The sequence below is a fragment of the Corvus cornix genome, chromosome 6 (genome assembly GCF_000738735.6).
Source record: "Corvus cornix cornix isolate S_Up_H32 chromosome 6, ASM73873v5, whole genome shotgun sequence".
In the NCBI taxonomy this organism is placed as follows: domain Eukaryota; kingdom Metazoa; phylum Chordata; class Aves; order Passeriformes; family Corvidae; genus Corvus; species Corvus cornix.
This window is the reverse complement of record NC_046336.1, coordinates 7,550,872-7,573,162: the sequence shown is the minus strand read 5'-3', so window position 1 is coordinate 7,573,162 and position 22,291 is coordinate 7,550,872. Positions and strand designations below refer to the sequence as shown.

Below are 22,291 nucleotides of genomic sequence, written 5' to 3'. Positions count from 1 at the left end.
GCCAAAGATTGCTTAAAAACATGTTTCTCCTTCTCTTTTCCAGTGGTCTGATAGTCCCTGAAGTGCGTGGAAATGAAACTGTTCCTGAAGTGGTTACTACATCTGGCTATGCATTGCTGCACTTTTTCAGTGATGCTGCTTATAACCTAACAGGATTTAACATTTTTTATTCGTGAGTATTTTTGTACTAAGTAATTACCTTTGTTTTTTTCATAGCATAAGAATCATACTTAGTGATAAGTGTCTAAAACCAGGGGCCTGGGCTTATAATAAATTATTAAGGTGTGAGTTAGGGCAAAAAACGCCTAGCGTATGGTTTTTTTGAGTGAAGTCACATGGCCATTCCCAGAGTATGTTTTTCCTATGCCATATGGAACTAGAATGTATCCTCTCCAGTGTTTATCCAACACATATACTTGTCATATGGACTAGAAGGGAGATTTTATCTTCTGTCATATAAATTCCCTTCTCTAGGGAATCATCTAGGATCATCTGTTGCTTGATTTTTCTTGCTGAATGTACTGTGGCTTTTGAAACCTTGCCGGCAATTCCACTTGGATTTTTGTGCCAGTCACACAATTTAATTGTTTAATTCAATTTCTTTTCTTCTTCTTGGGTATTTCCCCTCCTATTTTCCACCTCAGTCTGCACTCTGCCTTCATAAATCTTACCTGCCCTGTCTTTTAGTTTCTCTGATGGCAAAGTCTAATCTGATATAACCATGATTGCTTTTGTCCAGCCTCCTGTTCTGTGTCAGCATCTCTAAATACGCATCCAACAGACCTGAGCCTTTTCCTTTTTATATGCACCAGTTTGCAACTTCTGTCTCATTTGGGATGTGCATGTGACACAATGCAACATCTCTTCATATTGGATGCCTTGGTTCAAGAGGGAATTGCTTGGTCCTTTTGGACCTGTTTCTTCATGTGACAGTTTTTCCATGGTTGAAGATATGGTTGTTTCTTTCTCTCAATCCCTTCAGATTCTGAAATACCAGTTATTGGGGTGTGGTGGCCAGCACTGCATTTCTTATGTGGAAGTACATGTAATATTTTTGTCATATTCTTTATTAGTTTAAAATTCGTGTTTCTGACCATAGCTCTGCTCTTGGAACAGTACTTGTTAAATTGTCTGTGGGAAGATTATTGCTGTAATTTGCAGCAGATTGCCCACCTTTGACCAGATAATAAATAGCTATTCAAGGTTTGGGAAACCTCACTGTATACATTGCATTGGAAATGGCAGCCTAGAAGACTGGGTATTTTTAATTTTTGTCAGTTGACATCAGTAAACTGCAATCACCTGGCAGACTTTCTATTGTAATTACATAAATTTTTCAGTTATCCCTGAAGCTTTTATTATGCTTTTTTTATTTGTCTTGGGAGCAAATGGCAATATGACTTGGCATTCTTAAGAAATGAGTGTATGTGCATTCTTTCATTACTTGGTAATGTGGTGTATGGTAATGTAATGTATCATTACCTAATTTTTTTCGTAGATTTAAAATAAATGAAAAAACTTGCCAGTGTTTAATTCCGTTACATGTATAACTCATGAAATTCGATGTACTCTGTTCTTCTGTGTCTTTTATTGCAATGGATAGTTTAAATTTTTTTTTAAATGAACCAACTGTAACAGTTTTTATGATAAAGAAGTGCCTACAATTACTTTTTATGGCTGCATTAACTTTGCTTCTGTCACTGGTCTATTGCACTCTGCTTCTGTTACCCTCTTCCTTATTTTTCAACTTCATCTTGATGGACTGCTTGTATTCCTTTATTTTGGGGAAGACAGAAACACAAAATCTGTGACTAAAGTGCCGTTCCAGTAGAAAACAACTGTAATTACTCCAGAACAGTCTGAGTACATTTTCTGTTCCTTGGAGTCAGGCAACTTGGCTTCCAATTCTACTGATTCAATTCTTCTCATTTTCTTTGAATCCTTAATGAACCAGTTGGAGTGAGAAATGGTTTACTTTCAAACTAGTATCTCCTTATGGAAAAACTTAACTGTTCACCTTCCTGCAGAACACTCTCCCTGTGAGGTTGGGGGAGAGGTTCCTCACAGAGGTAGCATACAGCTGTTAATGCCATCAATGGATTTAATGCCATAACACCAGACAAAACCCTCAGGAGATTTGCAGGTCAGATGTGGAGTTTCCTATTTTAGCAGGGTAACAGAATCAGTCCTTTGAGATGTGAGTCTCTAGAAGACAAAAATGTGTCTCCTGACTGTCTTACCACAACATCTTGTCAAAGGCCAGCCTTGAACAATTCTTTGCTAACTTTTAACAGTCCTTTCTTCATTCAGTAAGAGCAAGGAAGACTGTGAAGAGTATCCATCTCTCACATCTACAAGGAATGGTCTGTATTATCATTAGAGGCTTTTAGAAACACTTTATTCTGAGTTTCAACCCAACCCTTTGCTGTAAGTCATCAAAAAAAGTTTCAAATCCTATTTGGACTTCATCAGGGACTTACTGCCTGAGTTCATGGAAACTCTTGGACCCACATACTTCCATGGCCTGCATCTCCCCTAATCTCCAAGGAGTTGCCTGCATTTCTGGAATCACTTTGCTTAATTTTGCATTCCAGTTGCCTGTGATCTCAGTGTTTGGTGGGGTGTATCACAGAAATGCTCACTCCTGTAGCAGTCACAGACTTATTTCAGCCTAAGCTCTCCTGTTTTTTCATCTTGGACTGCAGAGTTAAGGTGGCTCTTTTATTAAGGATTCAAAGCATGAAGTGCTGCCTGTAAGTAGTTTCAGAATGTTAGCCATCTTGTATTTTTCCTTACTTGTTTTTCCCTCTTTTATTCTCCCCAGATGTTAGGCATACTGTTTATGGCATGGACCAAAGCTACTCAGGAAAAGTCTCATTGTATGCCTGTGGTGGAGAGTTTAATCTCAGTTACTTCCAGTGTGATTGTTTCTAGAGATAACAAACATTTGAAGGGACTGAGTGCTTATACTGGAATATAGGAGAAAAGTAGGTGGTGATCTCTTTTCAGCAGGGCCTGTCCTTCTGCTTAATGTCAATACTTGTTGCAGTGCAAGGTATTTGTGATCTTGAGTGCATCACAGACTTTGTATGTAAGACTGGATGAACACCTTTGAGCTCATTTGCCTTGTAAAATCATCATTAAACTTGTGTTTTATCAGTACATGGAAATTCTTCAGGGTAAAACATACTTTAACAAATACTGCTGGAGTACTGTCAGATGAAACCACTGTCATCAGCTCATGGATCATCATTTCTCTTATCTTACATACTTATTTTTTTCCAGAATTAACTCTTGCCCTAACAACTGCTCAGAACATGGCAAGTGCACAACCAGTCTGTCTGTACCGAGCCAGGTGTACTGTGAGTGTGACAAGTACTGGAAAGGAGAGGCCTGTGATATTCCATATTGTAAAGCCAACTGTGGGAGTCCAGATCATGGCTACTGTGACCTGACAGGAGAGAAGCTCTGTGTTTGCAATGACAGCTGGCAAGGTAAGCTTTTCTTAGTTTAGTGTCTAGGTAATTTGATTTTCTTCCCCCACTCCTTTTAATGTCACATCATTGAATTGGATTGTTAGTGTTTCTTGCAGTAAGTATCCACTGTCTGGTTTTTGTTGTATTACTTGTATCAGCCTCTCAATGAAAAAGGAAGATGAACTGCTTTGTTGTAATGGTACAAGGGTGTCTGTGTGGACTAATGGATGTACTGTAAGCACGTGCTGCACTTTTACTCTCCGTACCATAAATCATTGCTTCTCATTTATAAATGAGAAAAAGATAAATTATTTAAGATCCTAAATGTTTAATTCACTTACTGTAATTATGCTAAATGCTTGTGGATTTTTGTTTTTATCGTTTACCACTTCTGTTACAAGTCTCAATTGGCTTAGCTTGCATAGAAATTGCCATTCTATGCATAGAAATTGCCATTCTTCTCTTAACAGAAATGTTAAAATCCCTCCAGATTACTTAGCTGATATGCCCTCTTCCCATGACTTCCTGCCTCTGTTCTGTTTTATTGCTGTTTCTTTTGGCATGTCAAAGGAAATGACTTTTTAACTCCTATTAGCTGTCAGACCTATTACTCCACAGTCATGATGAGATTTAATACATTTCTCGTCTTAATAATTAATGAGTTGTTCATTAAAAGGCAGTCAGTGCACCCACAGAAGGGAAGTGTTTTAGCAATATGGTCACTGAATGGAAATAGTGTAGACTTATTACAGAGTCTTTTAAAACCTTCCAGGACTGCAGTGCACAAGAAGATCCTGAAGGCTTAATCTCTGTCTAGAAGCTGTGAATAGAATTTGCAGCAAGGATATTACCCTTTTATTTGTGCATGGATTCCTTGCAATGTCAGATTGCTGAGTACAAAAAGGGGAAATGTCACAAATCTTTGGAAGTGCTTTTTAGGCTATTCCTTCAGGTACGGTGCTATAAACTTAATTAGAAGTTTTGAGCACAAAATAAATGTAAAAATCTGACTTCCACTGCTAGTACCTTCCTTTCACCTAGCATTTCTGTACATACCAGATTCTCACTTTTTCCTACAGAGCATAGGATGCTATAATTTGCTTCATTGTTCCTTGGATTTTCACTGAACCTGCATAGATTTAAATTATTATTTTTTAAATTTTGTCACAGCTGAGCTGGCTTGGATGCATAATTGTTTTCCCTTACTAAATACCAAACTTTCCTTAAGCTCTCTGGGAGACTACTTTCTTCTCTGTTCTGTTTCTTGATTTGTTTATACCTAAATTCTCTGTAGTTTCTACACTGATAGTATCTTCTGTGTAGTTCATTTTCAATGCTGGAATCATAAATTTTTCTCTTGCTGTCTGACAAGTTTTTCTTGTGTTTTGTAATTCAAACCAAGTGGCCGGAGGGTCTTGATCTGTATCCTTCAGGAGAGAATTTCATGTTTCATTTTTTATTACTATTTTCCTTTTATCTTTTTTTGAGTAACTTTAGTGCCTGTATCAAAAAAAAAAAAAAAAAAAATCATTGAACTGCATTGATTTGGATGTATAATAGTTAGAACCCATGATTCAGAACATAAATCCCAGAATTTCCTATTTTACTGCATGGAGTTTTTGTTTTACAAGGCTGACATCTTGTGGTTATTGTTGAAGGAGCAGCTCTGAAGAACACATTCAAAACAAGTATTCTCAGAAAAGAGAACACTTTTGGGTATTCTTTGAGATGGAATAACTTTTTTCTGTAAAAAGCAGGCTCCTCTCATTATTAGATATGTCTTGTGGAATGTAATACAAGGATCTTGTAGATACTTGCAGCTGGCTGCTAGTTGTACCAATATAGAATAAAGTTTCAATAAAATCTTTTAGACTTTGAAGGCAAATAATTGACATAATTTTTATTTTTAACATACATTGTATTTCACAAAACATGCACTAGTTAAATGTATTGGTTTTTTAAAATGAAAGTATTTTTTAATAATGCTAGTAAGCTTAAATATTTCTGAGGTGGTTGGTGTCATGTAACAACAAAATTTAGTATTTATACAAAATCTGATTAATTTAAAATATTTACCCAACATAAGGGAGGCTGAACTTTTCACTAAGGAGTATTTTCTTTGTGAGTTCTGTACCATATTACACTGTCCCATTCCTGGCTAATCTGTCTTGATATTATCTAACAGAATGTGTCAATGCTGGCTGATAAAATGCCATGGATGTAATTCAGGGAGGAAAAAAATATGCCTTCAAACTGCTGACTTGCTATCTTTCTTTTTGCTAGGCACATGTAAAAGAGAAATGGGGACTTGGCTGAGACCAAAGTGGTGGCTTGTGCACAATTTGACCTATTCAAGAATGTTATAGAAAGATGCTTTTGCTGAATGTGGTTTCACAGCCAGAAGATTCTCTTTGATACCAGGAACACCGTGTCTTGGATTGTTTCGGACTGTAAAGGAGCAGAGAGATTTCCAAACAGTTAAAAACTTCTGAGACAGGTGAAAAAAAATCAGGATGACTGGAAGGATAGGAAACAGTTTCACATTTTTAAGAGGGTTAAGTGGACTATCTTTGAAAGTGCTGAAAACATTGCTAACTACTGGGTGTAGACAGGGCAAAAAAAGGGTTGAACTCTCTTGAATTTAAGAGAAACTTTATTGATACTTTGGTCATTGAATATCAGCTTTGCAAGCAAAAGGGGAACCTATTAGGGAGGAATTACAGGGTTTGTTTAAATTATTCCATAAGAGGATCAGTAGGGCACCTTCAAAGCAAATCTGATCCTTCATGTTTATTGTGTTTTGGATTGCATTGTGAGATGGTTTGCAAACAGAGGAAATACATTCTTTTTAGGAGTAACTATACCAAAAGATGGGCTCTAGGGTCGCACATAATGCACACCAGCCACAAACAGGCATTCAGCCCTAATCCAAAGTTAAAACACCAATAAAATTGCTGGAACATGTATAGTTAGTTGGTTCTCCCTACAGATCTGCTCCTAGCAGGCAGAGATGTAGCAGAAGACCAGATTCTGAAGTTAAACTAATTAACTTCGAAATAAGTCCATTAGCAATTCAGGCAGCTTGAATTTTATAACATCTCTCTAGGGACAAATGAGCCTTTATGTAAGGAGAAGAGTAAACAATGAAAGTATAAAAGGAGTGACTACTGCAGTGTAAAATCAGTGTTTTGCTTGCCTGGTACTGTGGCATTTATTGTAACAGCGTCTTGAGTATGGCCAGAACAACTCTGTCAATGAGTGTCTATGCTCAACTTAGGTTATCCTGAAAGGACTCACTGGAGTTGGGTTCGTTCCCGCTGCTTCAGTGGAAGGCTTTGATGTCAAACTCTCTTGTTTGGCCTGCCTTATTCCTCAGTGTTGAGATTTGGCAAAGTTGTACTCTGTGGTGCTGGTTTATTGAAACTGATGGAGAAGGTTTGAGATGAGGCTCAGGCAGCAGCAGTTGAAATGCAGCACTAGAAAGAGCTTGTGCCAAATGCCTAGAGGTCTGAAATCTGAGATTTTGGCCTGTTGTGCCTGGATGTTCTTGAACAGAAAGCACACAAGTCTGTCTCCAGCGATGAGGACCTGTGATGTAACATTTGCTTTGGACAGACCTGTTTGTGAAAGGAAAAAGCAAATAGAAGCAGGTTTCTTATAACTCTTCTGCCCTGTGACAATGCCCTCTTTGTCTCAGTTTTACTTTTCAGGTCATCTCCCGCCCAAGTATCAATTCAGAAAGGAGAAACTGGAGTTTTACAATCTGGGAAATATACTCTTAAATATATGTGCATTTATACTGTATATGCACATAAAGACACATACTCAAGAAATTCTTTCCTCCCCCAATTTTAAGTTAAGGTCCAATTTCTGCATTCCGTATTTGTAGATGTTTAAATGTTGATCATAGAAATGACAGTTGTCTAAGAAAAGTTTACATCTGTAGAACTGGTAGGAAGGAACTGTCTTGTAATGAATGGTTATTTCATATATACTGGAAATGTTCTTCAGATTTATCTTCAGCTGGAATTAACAATTTGGCAAGCATCCTTGGAGGACTGTGCAATTTGTAAACAAAATATAGCTATCATAATTAGAAATCTAGTGTCTAAAAACTGTGAGAAAAATCAAGTGTCCTTATTGGAAGAGGAAGAACATCACAGGTAAATGAAAAGCCAGCTTCAGTTTTAAATACCTTTATGGTGCCATTTGACAATTAGTGAAATCAAGTTTAGCGGAATTTATTTGATGTGTTTCACTAAATGGCTGCATTAAAGGGGTTGATAATGCTGTAGGTCTAATTAGGATGAGATTTAGGAAGGGAGTCCCTTGCTATTTGTGAGTTTTAATGAGAAATATCCATTTAAAGTGAATCTGTGATCTTCTTAGTATTTATTTAAAGTGCATACACTTAAATGTAGTAACATAGAACATGCAAACACTTGATTAAAATAATGATCCGAAGCAATGCTCTGTCCTGCATACAAGAAGGAGATCGTGCTGATTTCCCTACTAAGGTAAGATACTAAATCTAGTTTATTATCTGTAGCACCTTCATTTAAGATTAGGAAGAAAGTGATTCATGGAGCTCAAAACCTGTTAGCTTCATTTCAACACTTTGTAGAGTTCTAAACCATAAATGGAGGAAAGAAATAATTAAGCATATATTGTGATTAATAACAAAACAGTTGAAATCTGAATTTATCAATGTAGTTCATACGAAGATAATCTGTAAAAAAATTGACATGAAAATGCAATATATTTTACCTGAACCTCAGCATTTGATGACAGGAAATCACTGAAACTGAAAAGTGCAGTGCATATATAAGGAAATCGTAAGGGGAACTCAGCTGCTTCATCATGAAATGTGAGTGGGTGTGCTGAACAACTATGGGAAGATATCAATGCTCCTTAAAGGCTGATCTTGGGACTGATATTGTTACATAATTTTTATAATCTACCTTATAACGTTGCTAATGAAGTCTGGTAATGCAAAGGTGGAAGCTACTTTAAATAGGAAGGAGAACCAGAATATCCTGCAAAAAAGTAATGTGTAGGATGTAATTACTTCAGTATAAATTGTAAATTAATACATTTAGAGACTAAGAGTATTAACAATTTATTTTATAATCTTGAATTGAAATGTGGAAAGGGAGAAAACTTGCTTGTCTATCTCAATTAGAACATGAACTAATTAACATTATTAATTTTATATACTCTGCAAACTCTGAAGTGCCAAGTGCATTGGTAGGATGATCAGTCACAGAAACTCCAGTTAAATATATGAAAGCATTAGTAGAATGCTTCATGTTTTGTTACTACAGTTTTATGAATACAAATAGACACAGACTCAGGGGGAGAATCATTAGGACGGTCAGGGCTGTGGAAGGCACTAACAGAGCATGGTTTGTTTAAATGAGTAAAATCAAGGCTGGGAGGGAAGAGTATTGCTGTTTATAAACATTTGTGGGGCATATAGACAGACCAGGTCTTTAAGTACAACACTGGTAGAAGAAAAATTGGGATAAACTGGCCATCAGTACCTCCTGTGGGAATTGGAAGGAGGCTTTTGTCTTAGAGCTGTGAAGTTTTTGAGAAGAGATACTGGAGCTTGGTACTTTGCTGCCATTAGCATGGAGTCTCAAAATCTCTAGTCCAATGGGTGTTGTCAGTTACAGCTGATCTGAAAAGTTCTTGTTTCTTTTAGAGAGTGAGAAAAAAAACCTGTTTTTGTTTAAGGTGACAAATCTCATGCAGTGTCAACCAGACACTGTACTTGTTCTTGTCACGAAGGACTAGGAAAGCTTTCCCTGCAATATGCTTCTGGTAAACACTGCTGTGACATCTGGCCTTACTCTTCTGAACCAGCCTTGTTGATCTTGAGTGTGGGATCTGGAGCTGAGCAGTTCAAGGGTGCTGTGGAGCAGTACCCACCCATGGCAGGCAGTGCAGCCCTTCTGGCTCCCCTGCTCAGACTGACCCTGCACATTCCCCACGGCCAGATCGCCCTTGGATGATCCATTCTTCCTGCCTGAGTAACAGCACCCAGGTGGCGTTTCAAGAACTGTATCAGCTTGTGTGCATTAGGATTTCTGTGTCTTTCCTGAGGAGCCTGAGTCCTGGCACAGCTTGCTGCCCTGCTGCTTTAGCTGGACACTTCACCAGGATCTCTCTGCCTGCTATTTGAGTCTCATTTGCAGCAAGACTATTTGCAGGGTAGGAGAAGTAATTGCATCCAGTATGGATGTTGCAGAGCTGTGCAGGGCCAGTGCAGTGATACAGGTGTACACCTACTGTTAGAAGGAATTAGTGAACCATTCCAGCACAACTGATCTGACTATAGGACTGGTTTCAACCACTGAGTTGCAGTGGTTGAAAAATCGTGTTAAAGTAATAATTCTCAACTCAAATGATCAGACAAACAAAACCAGAATAAACAACAAATACTTTAAAAATCGCTTTGAGTAGATTGTATGAAGAGCACTGTGAAATTTATATTCAACACATCAATACTTCTGTTTTTTCTCCTGTGATCCCAAAGGAAAAGATTTGGTTTGAAGACAGTAGATGATGTTTAGTCATTAGGTGGAAATTGATCTTATGACTTAAACTACTGGAACAGATTGTTACTTTGACTTTTCATGAAACTCCTCAATAAATAGAAATTAGATTCTTTCTCTTGTGTGATGGGAATAAATCACTTTTTTAAACCTATAGAATTTTTTCCTACCTTAGAGGATAATGTAATTGACTTCCAGTTCAGGTTTATAAAGTTGTTTGCTGTTTTTAAAACCTTCCCTTCCCCCTCCCCCCCAGTGGATTGACTGACACTTTAGGAAGATAAGAAAGAAATTCAATTTTAAATGAATGGAGAAAAATCATATTTGCATAAAACGTAAGAAAACATATTTTTCATTATCTTTGTTCTGCAGCTGTAGTGCTCTTTGTTGCACAGAAGGCACATATTTAGTGAATGTGATGTTTCTGAAGAGAATATGTATTTTTTCTGAAATAATGGTATATGTATTCAAGTAGGAAAATCTATACATGATATTTATAGAAGTCCTACATTTACCTTGTTTTTATAAAGTAATAGCCATACAAAAGAATTTGCTTTTTAAATGATGTTTTGGTAGAGGCCAGTATTATTCTACTGTTTTGCATTTTTGCAGCTATATATTCAATATTTGTACCGATTGATACATAACGTGGTACGGCGTTGCCCGTGGCAGCGGGGTTGGAGCTGAATGATCTTTAAGGCTCCCTCCAACCCGAGGCTTTCTATGACTCTATGACACACGTGGCATTTCTGCTTTCTCTCTCACCTTTCTTGTCATTCCGTTTTGACAAGCACGGAGGCTGCAAGAGGGTTGTCTGTGTCATTCTTTCCATCACTGATCTGGTTAAGATTTTTGCGTTCTTGACTTAGTGTTAGGCGGTTTTCCCGCGTTGATCCTACTGCAGTCGGTGCCAGGTAGCTCGGTCTGGGTGTGCCGCAGGAATTCCGGCTTTGCTCGCCACTCGCCACCAGGGGTCACTGCTGGCCGCGGCATCCCAGTGCCCGAAGGCTCGCGGTGACGGCGGCGGAGATGCGGCTTCTCTTTCTGACCTGCAGGCGCCGTTTCCATAATTTTAAGCCCTTCCCTGATCAAAGAATTCTTAATCAATTGTTTATTTTAAAGCCCTTTTATATTCAAATTAAGGGTTTCCTCCAGTGATCTACCAAATAATGATTTTGCTGAGGTTACAACTCTATTACAGTATCAATTATTAATGCTTAAGAAATAATATTCTGAATTGTTCATACTCTCATTAGACCTCATTCAAATACCATTAATCTTTTCCGAGTAGAAGGTATAATGAACTATGGGAATTGAGTGTCTCCATCGTTTAGTGAATGGAAGGTAATTTGGATACAAGTGGCCATCATTCTTCTGTAGTGTACCAGGAGAAGCTGACAGCTGGTTATGTACAGTTTGGATGCCTGGTTGTTGTGTATGGGAAGTAACTGTAGCAAGTTGCCCCCAAAATGACAATAAACATTGGAAAAACATGATCTCCCTGCGCTCCCATTCCCCCAAGATAATGTTTTAAAATTATTATAAACTTGATGTACATTACTTATTTAGCTTAGTAAGCTTCAGCAGCTCTGTCTTCTAACACTATGTCTGGTCTCTCTTGACACATGTAAATCTCTGTATCCAGAGCATCCTTTGCCAGGGGAGTATCCTTGCTAAAGAGATCTGATACTTTTTTGCATGAAGAACTGTCTCCTCTTGTTTGCTTTGTACATGGCTTCTTCAAGCTGTGTTTCATAAACCTCAGCTCTTTATATTCCGAGAGGCTGTGGACTCTTTATATCCACCCTCTCTTTATCACTTATTTTACAGACATTTATCATTCACTTCCAAGTTTTCTTTTTTCCAAGTGCAAAAGTCACCAGTTCAAAGGAATTCAGTGGTTTCTGTAATTGGAACATCCTTATTACTCTCCTGTAAACAGTCTCCAGCACTAATCTCTTCTTTTTCAGTAGGGCACAGTTTTCTAAGGTTACAAAACCCACAGATTTATGCAGTGGGATAACAGTATTCTCTTTTCTGACATGATTCCTTATTTTGACTATTGCTGAGTGGTGATGTAATATTGGTATGAGCTATCCTGAGATGATCTTAAAATGTACCTTAGTTTTCAGTTTAACTGTGTTGAATTTTGTGTATTGTTTTATTCAGTCACATATGTATATATATTCAGGTTTTAAATAAGATCTAGAGCATAAACAGATGATGAAGAAATCACGTTTTTGTTATTACAGAACAAATAAAAAAATACATTTTTCTGTTTGTGATTGTAATAGTCCTAGAAGTAAAAAAATTATACATTTTTACTGGCTTTTCCTTATCTGACAAAAAAATAATATCTAGTTGTGTTTTGTCCAGAGGTAACATAAAGTGCTAAAAGTTTTAGACCTAATGACAGGTCATTTAAAAATGTGATGCTTTGTGCCTTTCTGTCAATTTGTGACTCATACAGTCTGTTTTCTGAGAAGAATGCAGAAATGAATTATTATTTGAGCTAATCTAATGCTTTCAATTAGACTGCCATCCCCTGTTGTCAATTTTTTCATTGAGCATCTGTTAAACATAAAAGTGTACACCATATTTTATCAGAATGAGCAATCCTGACATCAGTAATTAAGCCTCCCCTGTTTCTGCTTTACTGGCTTTAACGTCCCCATCTAACAGATTGTACAAATTGCACATTTGTTTACAAAACAGGTCCAGATTGTTCTTTGAACGTCCCTTCCACGGAGTCTTACTGGGTTCTGCCCAACGTGAAGCCCTTCAGCCCCTCTGTGGGCCGTGCTTCCCACAAAGCCATCCTACATGGGAAGTTCATGTGGGTGATTGGTGGATACACCTTTAACTACAGTTCCTTCCAAATGGTGTTGAAGTAAGTGATTTCTCCTTTGTCACATCCTTTCTGATGGGGCTTAGGGAAGACAGGTCCTACCAGGGAGGGAGCTTCCATCTTCTAATTTAGCTGAAAGGTTTATATCTCTTTTAGATTTTTTATTAATGGTCTTATTTTGTGCTTGTAATTTTCTTATGATTATAGAAAGTGAAAATATGGGCAATTTCAAACTGTATGTGATATTAATATGTACCTCAGTTTTGCAAAAACCTGCAAAACATAAGGAGGTTTGTGGTGAAATTCACTGCTGATGTATCCACACAGTACATTTTGAAAGCCATGTGTATTATTGATGTTAATTTATGAATACAGGGGACTTGTATTTAGGGCTTGCACTTTGCCTGCTGGTGCCATGCCAGTAAGGGTCAGGCAGGTCACCTGTATTCCACTTTTTTGTACTTGTGGCAGTTTGTGTGTGTGTGTATTTGACCACCTATTGAAAACGAAGTTGAAGCAGCTGTAAATAGTACCTGGGTTGATTTGGGTGGTAATTTTATATGTAGAGTCCCTAAATGTGGCAAATGCAAGTGTTAGGATATATTTATTAGCATATTATTAGCATGTTTACTTCTCCTGTTGTTGTCTACCTGTTGCTTTCTTCCACGTGTTTGCAATCATCCAAACAAATCCTGTCATCTTCTGGATTTTTCTACCTTTGTTGTTTATTTTTTTACCTCTCTTATCTAATGGTGTGTGTTGATTAATTAATTAAAATATAATGGAAATTAAAATCAACCATGTAGTTAAGAATGTGCCCAACAGTAAATCTTCAAAGTAGTGCAAAAGCATGTGGCATGAGCAGTGTAGTGGGGTGCGGTTCTTTACATGGCTGATAACAGATCAAGTCTTGTGATTTTTGTTAATGACTCCTATTTTCTGAGATTTTTGATGGGTCCCTTAAAGAGCTGCTCCTATTTTGCTTGAGGAATGTTTAGTGCATTATCACAAGTTAGCGCACTGTTGCAATAGTTCAAAGTAACGGCAGTGAAGTTATTGCTGCTAACAAATTCCCATGTCAGGTAAACAGGGACTGATCAAGTTTGCCGAACAGGAGTTAGTTTGAACGTACAAGCCCCTCTATTTCCTCTGCAGGTTGAAAATGTTTCCTTTTCTATTTCTCCTCTAGCTACAATTTGGAAAGCAGTATATGGAATGTAGTACCTGTATCCAAAGGGCCGCTCCAGAGATATGGACACACTCTTGCTTTGTATCAGGTTTGGACTCTTCAGTGTTCTGTGTAATGAATTGCTTTGTGTGTGCTGTTAGTGATCTTAAAATGAGTCACCATGAACAGAGACTTTTGAGGATAATTTAATTTCTAAGTATTTTGTATTAATGTTTTCTTCAGTACTTAGGTGTTCTGCATGGTTTTTGGAACAGAGATTATGCAATAGTTCTCAGTCACTTTGCTGACCAGAAACCTTCCGAGCTAAACCCGCCAATAAAAGGCAGGGGTGTGTGTGAGATAAAACTGGGGTTGTGGGCAGTGCTCTTGCTCACCAGGCACCATCCCCACGGGCTGAACCCTGCAGGCAGAGCCAAGTAGCAGACTTGGGTCCTTTGGCAGGCCCATGGCAAGTGATGGCCCAAGTCTGGAAAGTGTTCAGGGAATCCAGCCAAGAGCACAAGGAGTCAGGACTGGAGAGAAGGCTCCAACATATGCCTGAGGGATCTATCGGTGAGACAAGCTACAGAGGATGACAGACTTGTTAACTGTGACAGAGAAATACAGAATTTGTATCGCAAATTTTCATTTGTTTGCATAAAGCAACCCCAGCAGGGAAGGACAAAAAGGATTGTATCAAGTCAGACCAGTGTTCATCTCGCCTGGTAACACCTCTTGAATAATGGGTAACAGTGAATGCCTAGGGAAGAATATAAGATAAAATGACAGGAACTTACAGAAGCTTCCTCAGAATACTGTCCTACTTTGCAGCTGGGATTTCCTAAAATAGGATGGTATTTTTGTGGAAAAATATGAATCCATGTTATTTATTTATTTTTATTTTTTCAATTTTTAGACCATATATTTATGTTAACATTGACATCATCTTGTGCCCAAGAATTCCAGAATATTTTTTAAGAAATAAAACCTTTTCAGAAACTGGTATAGTTGGTTTAATTTTGATAATCCCCACTTCTTAGTCTCCATTTATTTTCTCATACTACTCATGATTTTCTGTAAGGCCATCACATCCTCTACCATTTCTTTTTCACACTGAAAATGCTTTGTATTTTTAATAATCCTCTATAAGGAAGATATTTCATACCTTGGATAACATTGTGCCATTGCCTTTACTTCTTCTAATTCTGTTATATCCCTTCTGAGAAAGGAGGAATCACAGTCTTTAGTATGTTCTTACCTCAGAGATTGATGTCACTGGGAATTAAGGGTCTAATTTGTTCCTATTAATTCTTTAGGGTATTCTAGCTTTTTTGAAAATCTGCTCTTAGCTTTGAATTGGTGTTTTCCCGGAACTGTTACAACCTCAAGATCTCATTCTAGGCAATTCAAAATCCATCCCGATATGCTCAGACTTTAAATTGTTTTTTACGCAGAAGCGTCTTTTCATCCTTATACGTGTGAACATTTATTTACCTTTTCATTTTTTCTTGTATTGCACATGCAGTATTAGGAGATTTGTTCTGCAATTACTTGCTTTTGACCATTGTCTCAGCTATTTTGATTAACATAGTATAGTCAAAAGGTATTGCTGTTTTTCCACTCATCCCTCTGCCAGCTTGTTTTTTAGTGTATTGAATAAGCAAATCCCAGTTGAAGATGCCTGTAGGACACCACTAATGAATGACCTTTGTTCATTTAAGAAGTGACTATTTTTTTCCCCCCAAACTTTACTTTTTAGACTTAATTAGCCTTGTGTTAACTGCTTTCCTTGTTCCAGAACATCTTAGTTCCTTTAGGGCATGAGGAATATTATCAAGCATCTTTTGGAAATTTCAGGTAAATGTATCATCTGGACCTTTAATTTCTTCAGAAATAGCCAATGCTTTATTTGCAAGATATAACTTCTCTTTTCAAAGATTCACAGAATTTTTCTTCATCTGTTTGTCTGTTTCACTCACTGAATTCTGTCCTTTCTGCCTCTCCCTTATCAGTCTTTTGGTATGAACACATTTTTAAGCAGGAATTTACATACTACAGAGAGGGGTTAACTGTTTAATTCCTTCAGAACTGATTCCAGGGACTTTGCCAGGTTTGGTTTTTTTTTTTTTCTATTATAACTTTCTGTTTTTAATTTTTGCTATGGAAATACCTGTAAAGTCTACCATGGAAAACCCATGTGGGAAAGTTAACCTCATTTTATTGTTATGGCTTTCACTTCTCAGAATACTCCTTCAGACCTCAGCACTCCTTCAGGTACTTTGTTGGCACTGCAAAGTATCTAGTTAGATGTATTGCTAATGCATTTGAAAAATGATGTATTAGTACTTTAAATTTTGTAGGTATCTCATTTAGGTGTTTCATGGCTTGCCTTTGTGTGTGTCTCTGTTTTAATCTTCTGGAGTTTCTTTGTTTTGAACTCTACTTTTTCTTCTAAGTCTCCATTATCCTTCTGTTAAGTTAAATTTTATTTATTTTGTTATTTGGGATGGGAAGTTTTGGTTTTCTTTTTAAATAGGAAGTGTTCGTGCATTCTGAGCAAAATGTCTTACAATGCCTTAGAATGTCTTCATGTTTTCACTAAAGATTTTACCCTTGTAGTTGTACATTTTAGTTTATTTTTATGTTTGGTCTTTTTTTATATAGTGAGTGCTTCCTGAAAGTTCAGAGGAATTGAAGGCATGAGCTGGTACTTTGTTTTGTCTTGTTTTCCTGGCATCTGTTGTTCTTACAGAGATGTTGCATCTGTGTGTGGCATGGTGAATATTGTAGAGATGTTTTCAGTAGTAATACAAACTAGATTTTGTGCATGCCCTAACATCAACTCAGGGCTTTCCTCCTGTCAGTTCCCTGATTCATTATTAATGTATTACCTGTTCTTTAAAAGGTCAGATCTTTTTGACCAGTATGTTTGATTATTACAGTTCTTGTAGAATGTGGACTTTTTAGTCAAGAAGCATTTGAATAATGTATCATTTAGCAGTTCAGAATAAAGGCTTAGATATAATTTAACATTTTTATTCGATGGTGTTAATATTTTCTTGAGACATTCCAGACTAAAGAGTAACCGCTTTAGAAATGCTTTCACCAGCAAATATTAAATGTGGTAGACCTGTGTTAATTCAGACATCTCTTTGGATCTCAGTGAAGAAGTACAACTCATGCTAATAATAATGAAAGCTGCAAGTAAAGGTATAGTGAAGAAGCTGTAGCTGTTGTTGAAGACATACGTTAATTAGCAATTACGATTCAATAATAATGAATTTATGTGAAATAATTAACTACTATGCTGCTTGTACTAGTGATTATGTCAAATGTCAAAACTTACATGGGACAAAATGAGCTGATATCCAAGGCAAAGAAATTTCAAGGGGAAAAAGTACATCCTTCTGCAATGAGTTCTTACATTAACTTGTTAGGATAAAGTTCTGATATTTTTCCTTTCATATCTCCAGTCTCTTGAAAAAAAACAGAAAAAAGCATTAAGAGTGAAGAGCAGTAGAACATAGTACCTAGAGATGGCAGCTTCGAGCTGTGTTTTCAGCTCTGTCCTAGTAATTATGTAATGTTTCCTTTATGGTTGAGAGAGAAAAAATATCCACAGAGAAGAAATTAGATTAAGTTTCTGATGTGAGCTCCTGAGATTTTAAAGCCTAGTGCTAGGCTGGAGTGAGAGCGCAGAGCCAGCGCTGCCCGATTGTGGTGCAAGGTAAATTGCAGCTGTGTGACTGACTCTGGAGAATGAAGTAAGTTACTGTGCCCATTTCCCTCAGAAAGCTTCTTTAGTAAGAACTGAAGTACTGTTCTTCTTTATTCTGAAGAAAAAAAGATCAGAAGACTCCCACTGATGTATAGTTATAACAAATGCTTAAGACATTTTATGTATTTGTAGAGGAGAGAGTATAAAAGAGCACTTGCTTTAAGACCAACTAAACTGTTGGGTACTGTTACCTTCAGTGCTTCCTCGGGCTGGTTATTGGAAAGGTGCTGTCTATCTCTGTTAGCAAGTGGTTCTACTGCATCTTAGAAATTGTCTGTAGCTCCTGGCACCTTGATACTGAAAATATCAACATCCTTTGAAATAATTTACATATGAAGTAGGCTTACAAAGAAACTGAAGGAAATGACTTGTGAGGATTTTAGAGTAGGTACATACAGCTTGGAAAAACAGTCACTAGGGAGGGAGTTAAAGAGTTAATTGTAAGTACTAGGTCCCTGGAATTAAGGAGAAAGGCAGTTGCTTGCAAGGTGTGTATGTGGTCAGTGCTGGCACTTTACTCAGTCAGTTTTTGGTAGTATCACTAAAATTGGTTGAATTTGGCCTCGTAATTGAACTGTTGCTGCTGGTCCCAAGACAGTGGAAGGATGGCTGTGCTTTGAAGTTTTTTCCTTTGAGATTGGCAATAGAAATTAAACAGGCAAGCTGATGTAGTAGTAACCATAAAGATATTTTACAGTATACAGACTGTTTTATACACAGTCAAATTTAATTTAACTCATTTGAGTTTTATGAATGTTACTTCCACTTTTAAAACATTATTAAAAAAGGATAATTGTTTTGATTCCTTTTACAAATTAATTGGTATTGATGTTGAGTCTGTATATATCTTCTGGTATTTTTATTAGACTCATCAAAAGCTAGCGTTAACAAAGCAAAAAAGAGTCAAAACTTTTCCTACTTCAATATGAACATGATAAAATCTTTCACCAGTTGGTTTATTGCTATTCTTTTATTGCCTAGTTTAGTTGGCTGTTGGAGAATAATTTGAATAGCACTAGGAATGTAAAAGTATTTTCTGACTATTCTATTAGCAGCTATTAGTAGGTTGTACCAACAATTTCTGTAGGTTTATTGTTCTGTGACTTTGAATTATATCTTATGCACAACTTGCTCTCTAAGTCTGATTTGCAGACCTCAAAAGTGTGAGGAGTAGGTGAGATGAGCTGCCATACACATTTTGCATGTAGTCTGGAGAAAAGCCTATTCAGAGGTCCCTTCAATTAAGTGGCCCTAATTCGTCAAGAGATCAGTTCTTTATGTAGAAGTGTAATATATTTCATTCCTTGTTTCAATGTTATATTCCAATTGGTTTGAAAGTGAAGTCCAAGTAAGGTCACCTTAATTAATACCTTTAACTAAACCTAGCAGCCATTGGAAAACTGCAAATAATGAAGAAATAAAGTGACAGCACTCTTTAGGTTGACCTCCTGACATACAATGTGGTGCAGTATTGTCTTGACCTTGAATTTGCTCCTATTGGGAACTTAAGTTAAAATGTTCCTCTCGTGTGACTTATTTGGGTTCTTATTCAGAGAGAATATAGTCCCACAGTAAGCTAAGAATTAATAAGTCAGGCTTCAGGAAGAAGAGTTAAATAGACTGCTTTCCAGTCTGTCAGACCTGGTCTAATGGGAGGATTACTGGATCAAGTAGAAATGTAATTATTTTTAAGTTTTGATATAACACAGAAAATGTTCTTGATACTGTTAACCATATTAAAGGAGATAACACTTTGGGAAATGGAAGAGGGGGTATTAGACAGTCCTAAACCAGGTGACAAATGTTGAATGCAAAAACAGGCTTGTGGTGGATGAGTTACTGCCAGATGACATTTTGTGAGACTTATATTTTGCTTGGAAAAAAAAATTGAGAATTTCTTTAATGACATACAGATTTGACTAAACTTTTTGAAAATTCAGGTAAAAGCATGGAGAACAAAAATCCTAGTAAATGTTAAAGTCCTGTTAGTTTATATAAAGTTAATTTCTATACCAGTGTGTTGATACAGTCTAGGGGAGAAAGAATATTGATGATGTTGTTTCAAGAAAATAGAGAATGACTGTTCATGTAGTTTGTGAGTAGCATTTCTTTGTCCAATTCTTCAAGAACAGTTTAGATTTATATAAGAATTAAGGCAGAAAACTCATTTCTGAGTGATAAACTTGTCTGTGTAGCCATGATATATTTAAGAAACACAAAATGAAAAATTATGTGATTATTTTAATGTGATTAACTTCCTGCCAATTCATTAGAAAGGGATTATAAATTACCCCTTTGTTGCCGTTTTTTTTCCACTTTTTTTAGTGGTATCTACGAGATAAGATTCTTTTGGAATGCAGGGAGGATTTGCATAAGAGTGTGTCATTCCAAGGTACAGCCTGAGCAGCTAAGTATTGTTCCTTTAGGAAAAAAGAAAAATTGTAAAGCCTAAGGAATAAAAATATGATAAGTTTTAGAAGTCTTGAATTACTGTATTTATATCAAATATAAAATCAATATTAACACTGAGATAAGGTGTAGGGAAAAGAACATGTCCAAGGTCAATGAAATAAATTATTTTGGCTGTCTGTTTGTTCAGGAATCAATTTGAAGTGTGTAGAAGGGTTACTCTGGTCTGGTGTACAGTCTGTTGGTTGGGACTTGACAAGTGGGTGCTCCTGGTCTTTTGGTGATCTTTTAAAATATCCTCCTTGAGCTGTTTCATTTTTCCTCACAGGAAAATGCTCCTCTGTCAAAGGCCTTTGAGCAACCTATTCCAGTCTTGACCATTCTCAATGAAAAAAAAGAGAAATGTTTATTCTTATATTTAAATTGAATTTCTTGTAATCCACATTGTGCCCATCATGTCTGGTTTCTTTGCTGGATTACCTTGGGAAGAATTTGGCTCCCTCTCTTTCAGCTTCTCCCACCAGGCATTTAATTTCATTAAAATTACTTGGTTATTTAACAAACATCTTCTCCAAAGATGATAATGGTATTAATAAGATGAAGAAATTAAGGGGAATTTTACTGCTGTAAACTGTATTGATCCTTCCAACATTCAAATTGTGACAGTTTACTTTTTCCTCCTATATTTGAGTTATTCTCTTGGTCTTATTTTGTCCAGTCAAAAATGTGTATGTCAATCATTACTCTGTAAGAGAAATCCTAGATCAAATGAATGTTTTCTTCTTCTCTTGAAAAATGTGATTTAACTGTTTTATTCAAATCCTGGCTTTGGTCTTATCATTCCTGCCTTCTGCTGTCATCCTCTCTGTCCAATATGCACACTCAAATATTTACAGATCATATACCTTTTGTCATCTTTCTTTATCATTATCGTTCATCAAAATTTCCCACTGAAGTAGTTTTTTCAGGGAAAAAATGCAATTTGAGAAAATGGAAACATTTATTGAAAAGTTTTGGTTCCATTGAAGCAAACAGAAGCTGCACTGGCTGTTTTGTTGGCTTGGACTTGAACACCTGCCAGGAAACCAACTGATGGAATCTGTAGGTGGGAACGTCATGATTGAGCGAGCTGTCGACCTGCTCTGTTTACAGGAAGAAATTTCTCCTTTTGCTGGAATTCCCCTACTGAGCAGGAACTAATTCTGAAGTTTAATAAACAGTGCACTTTTCTACACTTCAATGTGCATATAGTAATATTTACGTGAAATTTTGACTTAAAAACCTCAAGGTCTTTCAAGGTTCCTTAACTTCTTAGATAATGTTATTTATACCATGCAATATATCTAGTATATTAGGTAAAGGTTAATTTATTGAGTAAATGCTCAACTTTACTATCTCACATTGTGATTGAAGGTGTTGCTTTTGGTACCTGCTATCAAAACTTTAAAATAGGAATGTGTTGGAGGCCTTGTATCTTTTTGGTGCTTTTCTGCCTGTTTTGTTATCTCCTCCGTGGAAATGTCTGCCTCTTGGCCTTCTCTCTTCTCTAGACTGAGGAATAGAGTTTTAAGATCTTTCATCTGGGCCAGATTGTTCACACTTTTTTTGGACTAATTTCACAAAGACTCTCAATTTTATGTTTTTAGTTGCCTTTAAAAAAATATTTTATTTTACTTTGCAACCCTGTTTGCTTGGCTTTCTTATAAACAAATATCTACTATGCTTAATTCAGGTAAAGGTCAGCAGTGTTTGTGTACTAGCACACTTTAAACACTGTATCTTATGTATTGTGTCTGCCAGAAAGCCTCACCTTTAGCATATACCTTGATTTGTATTTAGTATGCAAGTAATTTCTAAAGGTAGTATAATTTTATAAGGGGGAGGGTCCTTCTTTTCTATCACAATATTAATGCTGCTTAGGACCATCTGTACTCATGTGATTCCTACAATCCCTTCCTGATTAGGATTTCCAAATAAATGTCTATCTTTATGTGCTCAGGATGTTGGGTTTTGCCCTGTAAAAGTATGCATGTAACAGTTTTTAATTTCAAT

General features: G+C 36.7%; 1 protein-coding gene across 4 annotated transcripts in view; it reads left to right on the top strand.

The window, feature by feature from the left end:
* The window catches only part of ATRNL1 (attractin like 1), a 440,327-nt gene that overhangs the window by 41,929 nt on the left and 376,107 nt on the right, over positions 1 to 22,291 (top strand). For all 4 annotated transcript variants that reach the window (XR_005602196.1, XM_039554022.1, XM_010412925.4 and 1 more), the window contains exons 4-7: positions 44 to 172; positions 3,286 to 3,494; positions 12,752 to 12,926; positions 14,074 to 14,161. Coding sequence is in view for 3 of the 4 variants with exons in the window: in XM_039554022.1 (XP_039409956.1) it covers positions 44 to 172; positions 3,286 to 3,494; positions 12,752 to 12,926; positions 14,074 to 14,161 (601 nt within the window). In the remaining variant the exon portion in view is untranslated. The remainder of the gene's footprint in view (positions 1 to 43; positions 173 to 3,285; positions 3,495 to 12,751; positions 12,927 to 14,073; positions 14,162 to 22,291) is intronic.